Source organism: Saccopteryx leptura, chromosome 2, assembly GCF_036850995.1.
Source record: "Saccopteryx leptura isolate mSacLep1 chromosome 2, mSacLep1_pri_phased_curated, whole genome shotgun sequence".
In the NCBI taxonomy this organism is placed as follows: Eukaryota; Metazoa; Chordata; class Mammalia; order Chiroptera; family Emballonuridae; genus Saccopteryx; species Saccopteryx leptura.
The window spans coordinates 36,837,650-36,850,387 of record NC_089504.1 but is presented as its reverse complement, the minus strand read 5'-3'; the positions used below and the strand labels follow the sequence as shown (position 1 = coordinate 36,850,387).

Here is a 12,738-nt window from a genome sequence, read left to right as displayed (position 1 = left end):
ATAAACCCTAGTATAATCCTATCATTCTCCTCCACCTGCCCAACATCACTCCAATTAACTATTCAAAGCAGTCCCTAGAACAGCACTAATATCTATTTAAACAAAACAGGAATAAGCTGAAACTGCTTTAGGTAAGACCTACAGGTGAGAACTGTTTACTCTCATTGTGTGGGCATAAGACGATTTTTGTTAAGCCTTTTTTGTTTTATTTACATACATTTTCTTTAAAGAATTCCTTCAAGACAGCAGCAAAAGCACAATATAACTCTCAATCCATCACCCTCAATCACGTTTTAAAATAATAAAAAAAAGACAACAGAAACCACTTCAAATGTACTTCTCCCTTGAGCCTGCAGAACAGCACTCTTCCATGACGACTGTTCTCAAAAACCTACTGCCATTATTTGCAAAAGGAGGAAGTACAGTCTTGTCCTTGGTTGAGCACTATCACCTCCTCCCTCTCCAAGAAAAAGTGAGATAGCAGGAAGCATAAACAACCACTTAATGAAAAATATAAATGGGTAAATATTTTTAAATTTGGCTAAAAAGCCTCAGGTCTTAAGAAATTCAGAAATGCTAGCATAGGGGAAATAGGAAGAGCAAAATAAAATTGGATTTCCCCCTCAAAGTGAGCACTGTAAGAATGAAAGAGCAAGCCTGACCAGGCGGTGGCGCAGTGGATAGAGCATCGGACTGGGATGCGGAGGACCCAGTTTCGAGACCCGAGGTCGCCAGCTTGAGCACGGGCTCATCTGGTTTAAGGCTCACCTCAAGCAAGGGGTTACTCGGTCTGCTGAAGGCCCACGGTCAAGGCACATATGAGAGAGCAATCAATGAACAACTAAGGTGTCGCAATGAAAAACTGATGATTGATGCTTCTCATCTCTCTCGGTCCCTATCTGTCTCTCTCTCTGTCACTGTAAAAATAAATTAATTAATTTTTTAAAAAAAGAATGCAAGAGCAAATGTGGTGCATCGCTACTTTCTTTCACTTACTACATGCTTTGTCTTTTTAATGATTTCTCTCTTATTCTGTCTATCCATAAATGATGGTATTTTCTAAATAGTTTATTTTGTACATATTTCTCCAGCCCCACAACAAATTTTACAATATTAAATTGACTCTTTGGTTCAACTGAGCATGGTGATGGAAAGCCAGGGTTGGTGGGTCCTGTCTCATGAAAAGTTCACATAGAGAAAACTCTTTTGGAGCCCCAGGCCCAGCACTGACCAGCCCTGGTTGCAGAGCCCATTATTACAGATGGACCAATAGCTCCAAAGTGACAGGGCCATGCCATGTCATAAATAACCTGTATGGGAATTAGAAAAGGGTGAGGGGACACATTTGAAGAAGAGGTGTTCATATTGGTAAGTGGAGCACAGAATGGACCTCCACTCCCATATGCCACCCAAAACAGGAGCCCTTGTGCTGGGCACAATCTACACAAACCTGCATAGCAGCCCTGCAAAAGTGTATTTGAGGCAACACTCACCTCCAAAGTAGGTTTTTTAAAAAAAAGAACCTCATCAGAGACAAATAGCCATTTTCCAAATTTCCATACCAGAAATTTCAAAGAAAGGAAACTCTTCCATCTTAATAATCAGTTGTTTCTTAAGGTCTCTAATCTTTGACCATAGGTTCAAATAGCTGATCTCTGGCTGCATATCATAAACTCAAACCATCACTGTCATCTGCAAAGAAAGGTATGACGACATACATTTTTACCTTTCGGGGTTTACTTTTGCCAAATCTGCTAGTTTTCCTTCTCTGTAAGACCTTTTCTTTGTTTTTGTTTTGTTTTTTCTGTTTTTTTTTTTTTCATTTTTCCGAAGCTGGAAACAGGGAGGCAGTCAGACAGACTCCCGCATGCGCCCGACCGGGATCCACTCGGCATGCCCACCAGAGGGCGATGCTCTGCCCATCCGGAGCGTCGCTCTGTTGTGACAAGAGCCATTCTAGCGCCTGAGGCAGAGGCCATGGAGCCATCCCCAGCGCCCGGGCCATCTTTGCTCCAATGGAGCCTCAGCTGCAGGAGGGGAAGAGAGAGACAGAGAGGAAGGAGAGGGGGGAAGGGTGGAGAAGCAGATGGGCGCTTCTCCTGTGTGCCCTGGCCGGAAATCAAACCCGGGACTCCCGCACGCCAGGCTGACGCTCTACCACTGAGCCAACTGGCCAGGACCAAGACCTTTTCTTTGCTTCTATCCTAAACATAAAACCACATACTGTGACACATGTGGTTAAAGTTTGTAAAACTGCTAAATAGCTCTGGTGGGTGGTGAGCCCCTTAGCTACCTGCATAAAAATAAGAGGAACAGCCTGACCAGGCGGTGGCACAGTGGACAGAGCATCGGATTGGGACACAGAGGACCCAGGTTCGAACCCCTGAGGTCACCGGCTTGAGTGCCAGCTCATCTGGCTGAGCGTGGGCTCACCAGCTTGAGCACAGGGTCACTGGCTTGAGCATGGGATCATAGACCTGGCTTGAGCCCAAGGTTGCTGGCTTGGTCTGCTGTAGCCCCCCCCCCCCCCCCCCGCAGTCAAGGCAATATGAGAAAGCAATCAATGAATCAATGAACAACTAAGGAGCCAGAACAAAGAATTGATGCTTCTCATCTCTCTCCCTTCCTGTCTGTCTGTCCCTATCTGTCCCTCTCTCTGACTCAGAGGGGAAAAAAAATAACAGGAATAGACAACTTGGATTATGAAAAGCTTAACATTGAATGACTTCCATCCCTATCATTATTTTATGCCCTACAAAAGAGCTAAGTATCACGAGTCCAAATTAGTCCCAGTCACGCAGAAGGAGCAATAGAGGGCAGCCAGGCTGGGGCAAAGCTAAGATGGAGTACAACCCAGAATCAAAAGGAGCCTAAAGTAGTGGATCTCAAACTTTAGTGGGCCTCAGAATCTACTGAAACTTTTTCAGAATCAGATTCCTGTCCATCCTCCCCCAATCTAGTAAGTAAAAATACCCTGGAGCACTTATATTTTGACAAAGCTCAAACTGCTGACCTAGGTACACTAGAAAGTTTAGAAACGCTGGGAAATCTTCCCCACCTATCAGCACCTCCAAAATAAAAGTCATCCATCACAAAACTTGGCTTTACAAGTCAGAAGCGGGTAAGAGAATCACCTGCTTGCATGCCTAACATGTGGTACAGGGCTGGAGCCTGTGGCTAGTTTCATTATTATGGGACAAAAACCTTGTGCTCTATAAACAAGAACAATTGTTTCATGTGAGAAATACTTCAAACATCTGAAAATATTTAAAAAGATATAATGAAAATCTTTGTGCCTTACACCCAAGATAAGCAAATCTTAATTTGCAATTACCTGATATAGATTTTTTTTAATAGAATATTACAGATGTAAAGCCCTCTGTGTACCCTGTCCAATCCCATTCCTCATCTTCTCAGAGATAATCACTACTCTGAATGTGGTGTTAGTTATTATCATGCATGTTTTTATACTTTTACTACATATGTACACTGCCGCAAACAATATTATTTTGCATGTTTTTAGATTTATGTAAATGAAACATTCTTTAACAATCTTCTGTTACTTACTTCCCCACCTGATGTTGTGTGTGAAGTTCAACCATTTTAATGCATGTGGCTATTGTTTATTTTTCACAGGGCTACAATATTCAATTGTGTAGGACTATCTAACAATAATTTATGTGTTCCCCTGTTGGTGGATATTTAAGCTGCAATGAGTATTCTTGTACTTTCTTGGACAGGTGCGCAAGTATATACCAGAAATGAAACGGGCATTTGGGGTAAATAGGTATGTTTGCCTTCCTTTAACTAGACTACACTATATTACTCTCCAAGGTGGTTGTATCCATTTACACTCCCACCAGTCATATAAAAAGTTGATTTTCCCACAACCTTACCAACACTGTTATTACAGACTTTTAAGTTTTGCCAATCTGATGGCTGTGAAATGGAAGCTCACTGTTGTTTCAGTTTGCATCTCCCTGATAGCAAGTCTTTGACAAATAAATTTTTACACTTTTATACACATCTGCCAAATATATGCTTCTCACAGTTTTTTAGAAAAGTCTCACTTGTCTTGTCTTAATCGGGGCAGTATTTCCCAAAGCACCCTGCCAACAGCCACCACAGCTGGAAAGCTGAGGTGCAGGAGGGCAGCGAGAAAACAGCTGACTTAAACAGGGATTCATCTTGGACAAAAGGCCCTAATTAATGCACTTGCTAATTAGTCTTCCTTTCCCTCTTTTGTCAAGCCTTACTTGCAAGACACTACTAAAGGCCTGCAGCCCTAGAACAGGAGAATGGAGGTGGGAAGTGTAAAAGCTAAAACATTTATATAAAAGTACTACACTGTCTTTACTCAAAAAAATGGACTTCAGGCTAGTACCTATTACTCAGCCTTATAAGCATTCACCTCTAACAGACACGTTTCAAACTCATCATGTTTGATTCCCTCTTTGAAATATCCCAATCCTTCCCTCTAGACTAGACATTGTCTGTTCCCTCCCGTCAGCCACCCTTTATCTCCCTTCCCCCACGACTTAATATCGTCTTTTTTCCCCATTCAACAGCTATTTTCTAACTCCTCAGGACCCTCTTCATTGCCTATTAACACGTTGCACGCTCTCTCCCTCTTCTCCAAAATTCCAAGTCCACTCCTCCTTCCCTTTCCAAGATGCAGCCACAGTAAAAAAAAAACAACCCAATTATCACCCTCTCCCCATATGGGAATTCCATGAAATACATGGACCTGCGTTACACGCCAGTAAAAGAGTAACTTGTCCCGATCCTCCCAGTTTCCTTCCCCCTGCAGGTCTGGGATAGCTGTTCTTTCTCTGGGGGTTCTACAAGTTTGACAATTCAGATCACCGGGGGTGGGAGTGGGGGCCTCATTCGGCCTTCTGTGGCAGAAATGCCTTTACTAAGGCTATATATGCACTTCTGTTTGAGGCATGAACGAAACTCAGACCATTCCGTGGAAAAGACACCTTACAGGATTCTCCACAAAGAAGGCAGGCCTCCCTCCTATTAATTCCAACTGGATTGGTTTAGTCAGTGCAGTGGTGGGGAAGGTGGCCTCGCAGAGACCAAACGTCCCCGCGATAAGAAGTTTCCTAAGCTCTGACCCACGCACTCAAGAAGCCCTCTTCTCCGAGAGCACACCCATCCCAGGAGTCTCTCCCTCCGCCGCTCCCCAAAGCCACTCCCCAGGGCACCACCAAGCCCCCAAAGCGGCCCCTGCTGCTCCGTTCCAACCCGCGAAAGAGCCTTTCTCCAAAACCAGCCCAAAAAGCACCGGGTGGGCGTGCCTGGGACCAGGGCCTAGCGCCCCCTCCTCCCGGAGCAATCTCTCCCGGTTCTCGGAAGCTGGGGGCTCTTCCTCCTCCCACCCACCCCCTGCTCGGGCCCCGCGCCGGCCCAGGGTGGCCCTGAGTCCCAGCCAGGATACGACTCTCAGCGGCTATGTGACCTTGGGCAAGTCACTTCCCTCTGGAAGCCTCAGTTTCCTCCCCCGCCTAGCAGAGACCTAGAGAGGTCCTGCCCTGGCCGCCACAGAGGTGGGGGCTACCCACCCGGTGGGAAAACGCTTTGTAAGCCGCTCCGGCGCAACGGGGTCGGAGGGCTCACAGGGGCTCCGAGGTCGGACAAAGCTGACCCGGACCACGCTCCACCCACTCTGTGGGGCGGGCCGGCTGGACCACACGCCTTTGGGGCCCCCACCCCCCGGAACCAACCCACGCCCCTCCCCGCTTGGCCCGCTCCTAGACCCCGTACCTGCTCCCGGCGCTCGGCCGCAGGCGCCGCCACCCTGGGCGCCCGCCCGGAGAGGCCCCTGGCCGAGAGGGCTGAGGCGGCCGGCGGCGGCGGGCTCGGACCGGGGTAGCGGCAGTGGGGGGCGCGGACGGCGCGGGGGCCCGAGGTCCGCGGGGCCCGGCCTGGGAGACGACGACTGAGGCTGGAAGTGCGCGGCGGCCGCGGCTGCTGAGGCGGCGGCGACCGCGGCGGCAGCGCTTCCGCTCATGGCGGGGCCGCGAGCAGCGGCTCCGGCTGCGACTCGACTCCGGCGCGGCGGGCGCTGGCTGGGCCCGGGCCGGCGGCAGCAGCGACGGTGGCGGCGACGGAGGCGGCTCCCGGAGGGGGAGGAGGCGGAGCCGGGAAGCGGCGGCGGCGGCGGAGGGGGCGGGGACACGGAGGGGGCGGGGACCCGCGCAGCCGCCGCCAATGGGCGGTGTGCTCCTCCGCGGTGACTCCCGGGCGGGGCAGGCGGGGCGGTGGGGCATCCTCTGCTGCGGCCGCTCGCGGAGGCGGGGAACCTGGGGGCTGCCGGCCCGGAGAACCCCACTCCCGGAGCTCGTGTGCCTCTGGGCTGTGGCTTCGGAACTCCCAGGCCAGGCGTCGGGCGAGCCAGGCCCGGCTGCGCTTGGGGCTCCGCTGCGCTGCTACCCGACACCGGTGTTCGCGCTGCGAGTTTGCCAGGGGTTCGGCCCGGGTAGTTGCTGCTAGCGGGCTCACCCGCCCGCCGGCCTCCCTCCAGTTCTATGGATTGTGCCGCCTCGGCCTCCTCCTCCTCCTCTTCGTCCCCACAGCATAGCTACAGTCGCCTCTCCGTCTTTGCCTGTTTCCTCAAAGTTTTTTTCTTTCAGACACTTAGGAAAGAAACTCTCTTCCCTTAGGCTGTGTCTCAGTGATAAATCGGTCCCTTGTTGACCCAAAGAGAATAGCTGAGGCAGACCCAACCGAGTGCAGATGCCCTGCCTTCCCTTCGTCTACAGACCATCCTAAATTACAAGCAGAAGCCAGCCTGCCTCAGCTGTGGCCCCTCGTCCCTTTCTCCGACTTTCTCTTCCTTTTTCTTACTTTAAACGCCCTTGTTGTTAAAGACTTACAGGAAACCATCCAACCCAGCTGAGCCTACTCTCAAAAGAAGGAGAGGGTGTGAGGTGAGGAAAGGCTTTTGAGCTGTGCTGACAGTTTTCCTATGAGAGAATTCTGCAGATTCATGACCCCCTTGGCAGTCCTCTTCTTGGATATGATGTTGGTCACTGAACCCATTTCCTTTTCATGTTCCTCTGACTCATCAAAGCCATAGAGGAGGGAACAAAAGTACTCACCATGTGCTAGGAGTGCCTGTAAGTGCAGCCGTGTGTGTGTGTGTGTGTGTGTGTGTGTGTGTGAGAGAGAGAGAGAGAGAGAGAGAGAGAGAGAGAGAGAGAGAGAGAGGAGAGAGTGAGAAGGTGCAGCTAAACTGCTGACTAGGTCATTTCAATAAAGTATTATCTTTAGCCTTTCTTACATGCAGCCACCAGCTGGGGACTGAGCAGAGAGAGTGAGCTGCAAGTTCACAAGGCAAAGTGCTACAGTAGTAGGCTGGCCCCATGAGAGAAGTGTGGATGACTCTTTGGCAACAGACATTTAAAATTCCACCCTGACACTCACATAGTCACATAGCAATGCTGGGCAGTGAGTGACACAGTGATCAAGATACATAGTTCAGGCCTTCAAAGAGTTTACAATCTCCTTGGAAGATGGTGAGATATATTCTTAGAAGATGAAAACTTAATGAGTAAGAATGTACTCAGGTTGAGAGAAAGTGGGCTGGGACGACATTAAGATTTTAATTGATTAGCCAAGGAACCTAGTATTTCCTGAATCCCATCCTTGACTTTCTGGTCACAGAGGAGGCAGATAACATCTTGTTAGTTGGGGCTTCGGCCCCAGAGCCCACTGTAGAATGCCCATAAACTGTGGCATTTTTCTCTCCTTTGATAGGTCTCAGCAGCCTTCAATAAAATCAGTCTATTTCTACCCCAAAGCTCAAACCCCAATGTCAGCTCTTAACAACTCCAATTTGGCCATATAACTTGCCCACCAGCCCTAGAAAAAAAGGGAGAGGCAAGCGGTTTTATTCAGTAAACGGCAGAGTCCTCTGAAGCTGCTTTGCAAGCCAGGAAAAAATAAAAGAGAGAGCCAAACCAGGCCCTGGGCCACCTCTTCTTGCCAGTTAAGGGTACGTACAAAAGAAAGAATGGACCATGTCCATGTGGGCTGTGATCTTTAGCTCCACTGAAGAGAGATGGGCATGATGTATTTAGGAAACCACATGTTTACTAGGGCTGGAGCACAGCTTGGGTAATGAATGGAGAGAAGAGATCAGACTAGAGAGTTGAGAGGAGACCAGAAGACCCTGAAGAGTCCTTTTTTTTTTTTTTTTACAGAGACAGACAGGGATAGACAGGAACAGAGAGATGAGAAGCATCAATCATCAGTTTTTTGTTGTGACACACACCTAAGTTGTTCATTGATTTTTTTTTTTTTTTTTTAACAGAGACAGAGTCAGAGAGAGGGATAGACAAACAGGAACGGAGAGATGAGAAGCATCAATCATTAGTTTTTTGTTGCGCGTTGCGACTCCTTAGTTGTTCATTGATTGCTTTTTCACATATGCCTTGACCGCGGGCCTTCAGCAGACTGAGTAACCCCTTGCTGGAGTCAGCGACCAACCCTGGGTCCAAGCTGGTAAGCTTTTTTTTTTTTTGCTCAAGCCAGATGAGCCTGCGCTCAAGCTGGCGACCTCGGGGTCTCAAACCTGGGTCCTTCCACATCCCAGTCCAACGCTCTATCCACTGCACCACCGCCTGGTCAGGCCATTGATTGCTTTCTCATATGTGCCTTGACCACGGGCCTTCAGCAGACCAAGAAACCCCTTGCTTGAGCCAGCGACCTTGGGTCCAAGCTGGTGAGCTTTTGCTCAAGACAGATGAACCTGCGCTCAAGTTGGCGATCTCGGGGTCTCGAACCTGGATCTTCTGTATCCCAGTCCAACTCTCTATCCACTGTGCCACTGCGCCACTGCCTGGTTAGCCCCCCCCCCCCCCCGAAGAGTCTTGAATGCCATGTTGAGGCATTTGAACTTAATCTGAGTAACTAAAGGAAGCTATTAAAGGGTTTAGTGAGAGAAGGACATGATCAGATTGAATTTTGGAAAGACTGGCTGCTGTGTAGAAAATGGACTGAAGGGAAACAAGAAGAAAAGCAATAAAACCAGTTAAAAAACTATAAGGCAAAGAGTGAAAGGGATCCAAATCGAGGCAAAGGTTGTAGGAATAGAATAATATTAAGTTGGTAGAATCACCAAGACAGGTAGCTGTTGAGGAATATGAGAGAGAATCACAATGACAAAGATTTTGGGCTTGGGCAACTAGGTGATCATGGTGCCATTCCTAAAGACAGGGAACACAGGATGAGGATCCTAGTTAAATCAGTTCATTTCTGTAACCCTCACTCTCCTCATCCATATAATGCAGAAGGGCTGAGGGAATTGGACTAGAGTCACTACCATACAATTACTAACGTCCTTTTGAAATTGGCATCCAGAGATTTGCAAACAAGAGGCAAGATAGCAGAATTGCCTATTTCAAATTTTCTTTCTGTTCTAATTGGGGTAAAATATACATAACATAATTTTATTATTTTAACTGTTTACAAGTATATAATTCAGTGGCATTAAGAACTGTCTCAGCTCAGGTTGCCATAACAAAATACCATAGGCTGATGGCTTAAACAAAAATTATTTTCTCACAGTTCTGAAGTCTACAAGTTCAAAATCAAGGTGCCAATATGGTTTGTTTCTGGTGAGAGGTCTCTTCCTGGCTTGTAGATGGCCAAATTCTCACTGTGTGTTCACATGGTAGGGATAGAAAGAGCAAATTCTATGGTGTCTCTTGTTATAGAAGCACTAATTTCATCTTGAGGACCCTAACTTCATGACTTCCAAAAACTTAATTCATCTCCAAATATTATCACACTAGGGCGTAGGACTTCAACAGATGAATAGGGGAAAGGAGCAGGGCACACAATTCAATCCATAGTAACCACATTTACAATGTTATTTAACCATCTCCACAATCCATTTCCAGAACTTTTTTTTAAAATTGAATTTAGGGAGAGAGGAAAGGAGGAAGAAACAAAGAAAGAGAGACAGGAACATCAATCTGTTCTTGTATGTGCTCTACCTGTCTGCGGATCAAACCTACAACCTCTGCACTTTGGGACAATGCTCTAATAAGCTGACCTATATGGCCAGAGCTATTTCCAGAATTTTTTCATCATCCTAGACAGAATCTGTGTATCTATTAAATAGCTCTCTTATTCTCCCCTCCCCGCAGTCCCTGGTACCACCATTCCTTTTTTTCTTTCTTTTTTTTTTTTTTTTTTTTTCTTTTTAGTGACAGAGAGAGGGAGAGACAGGAAGGGAGAGAGATGAGAAACATCAATTCTTTGCTGCTGCACCTCAGTTGTTCATTGATTGCCCTCCCATATGCGCCCTGACAGGGAAGGGGGAGGGGCTCCAGCCAAGCCAGTGACCCCTTGCTCAAGCCAGCGACCTTGGGCTTCAAGCCAGTGACCTTGGGGCTCAAGCCAGTGAACATGGGGTCATGTCTATGATCCCACACTCAAGCCAGCGACCCCGCAGTCAAGCTGCTGAGCCTGTGCTCAAGTTGGCAACCTCAAGGTTTTGAACCTAGGTCCTCTGTATCCCAGGCTGATACTCTATCCACTGCACCACTGCCTGGTCAGGCCCATTTTCTATCTCAATGAGTTTGCCTATTATTGGTACCTTATACAAATGGAATAATACAGTATTTGTCTTTTTGTGTCTGGCTTATATCACTTAGGGTAAAATTTTTAAGGTGTAACCATGTTGTAGCATGTATCAGAACTTCATTCCTTTTTAAATATGAATAACATTCCACAGTACATATATGCCACATTTTGTTTATCCATCCATGCACCAATGGACTTTTATGTTGCTTCTACATTTTGGCTATTGTGAATAATACTGCTATGAATATTTGGTGTACAAGTACCTTTTTGAGTCCCTGCTTTCAATCCTTTTGAATTCTTCCACCTAGTGAACTGTTGCATCATATGGTAATTCTGCGCTTAACTTTTAGAAGAACCACCAGTTTTCCACAGTGGCCATACCATTTTCCATTACTCCAGCAATGCGCAATGGTTTCATTTTCTCCACATCCTCATCAAACTTCTTTTTCTTTTTTTATATATTAGCCAACGTAATGGGTATGAGCTGTTATCACCTTGTGGTTTTGATTTGCATTTCCCATTTCACTTTCAAGCCCAACATATCTCTTACATGTATTTGTTTTCCAGCTTGGTTTGCAAATTTGGAGGGGAGGGTAGAGAAGGAAAATTATAAGAAAATACTGAAAGAGTTATTTCCTGAAAAATTGTAAAACAATGATAGACTTCAAATAAGATGTAAAACCAAAAGAAGAGCAAGACAGTGTCTGCTATGCCACAGAATAACACTCTGAGGCCTTAGCAACTGAAGGACTCCTCATGAGATAGAACTCAATGACAGCCGTAACCATGCCCACCCAGCAAAGGCACTGGAAATAGCAGTGCCAAATGGAAGGGTCTGGAGCAGAAGATGAATTTAACACCAATGCCACATGCCTACACTTGTTCACAAGGATATCGCAAACACCAGTGAAACACTTTTGAGGTTTCCTTGAAACAACTGTTGATGTATATTGCAGGGTGAGGGCTAGAGTAAAAGAACACATGCTGACCGTTTTTCTCACTGCTATAACACTAATAAGCATGAGTTTCTATTTCCTTAGGCTAGGTTTCTAAAGATAGGAATACTAGGTCAATGTTTCTAAAGGTTTTAATTTCCAGAAAGATTGTAGCCACTTAATTAATGATCTGTTTATTTTTACATAAACATATGGAATTGACTTGATTCTATCCCTCACTTGCAAAGCCTCTAGCATTGGTTTTATTTATATATTTATTATTATTCACTTTTATTCATGTTCTCCAATCTCATTCCCCTTTTCCACCATAGGAAATCAACCCAGTGTATTTAGTGTATATACTTTTGTTTGTAGGTATTTATTTAAAATTTGTATTATTGTTTTAGATGCATGTAGTTTTTTCTTATGTAAGTAGAATTATAAGATATGTTTTCTTTTTTTTCTTACAGCAACATGTTTTTAAAATTTGGCCCATAGCTTCTAACTACTGCATAGTACTCCATCCACCACATTTCGACTCTTCAATTATGGGTACCCAAATTATCTCCAACTCCTCACAACCAAAACAAAACTACTGTGATTATTTCCATACACTCCTTACATGAAACATGTGTGAGACTTTCTTTAGGTTATATATCCAGTAGCAGAATTGGATGCTTTATAGGTTTTTTGTTCTCTTCTATATAGTTTTAATTTTCATTTTAATTACCAATAAGGATAAATGTGTGTGCATGTATATGTGTGTATTTATTGAACGACTGTATTCTTCCAGGAATTTTCTGATCACTTCCTTAGCCCTCCCTCCATTGCTTCTTTAAAGATTAATTTAGGCCCATGATGGTTAACTTTTTAATAAAAACCGCCCCCTTTTGCAGTGCTGGTCAACCTGGTCCCTCCTGCCCACTAGTGGGCCGTCCGGCTTTCATGGTGGGCCAATCGCAGTGCCGTTTGGTTGCTCTGCTACACCCACCATGAAAGCTGGAACTGCCCACTAGAGGGCAGGAGGGACCAGGTTGACCAGCACTGCAAAAGTGGGCAGTTTTTATAAAAAGGTTCGCCATCAAAAAAAAAAAAGGTTCACCATCACAGATTTAGGCCCTGGCTGGGTGGTTCAGTGGGTTGGAGCATTGTCTAGATGCGTCAGGGTTGCAGAATCGATCCCTCGTCAGGCCACATGCAA

At 46.2% G+C, this 12,738-nt stretch overlaps 1 protein-coding gene across 5 annotated transcripts in view; it reads right to left on the bottom strand.

The window, feature by feature from the left end:
- RNF38 (ring finger protein 38) overlaps positions 1-6,117 on the bottom strand; it is a 159,705-nt gene extending 153,588 nt beyond the window's left edge. For 4 of the 5 annotated variants that reach the window (XM_066367670.1, XM_066367671.1, XM_066367672.1 and 1 more), the window contains exon 1: positions 5,773-6,117. In XM_066367670.1, coding sequence (XP_066223767.1) covers positions 5,773-6,019 — 247 coding nt within the window. In that variant the 5' untranslated portion in view covers positions 6,020-6,117. The remainder of the gene's footprint in view (positions 1-5,772) is intronic. The other variant, XM_066367681.1, reaches the window with a different exon arrangement.
- Between the last annotated feature and the right edge of the window lie 6,621 nt (positions 6,118-12,738).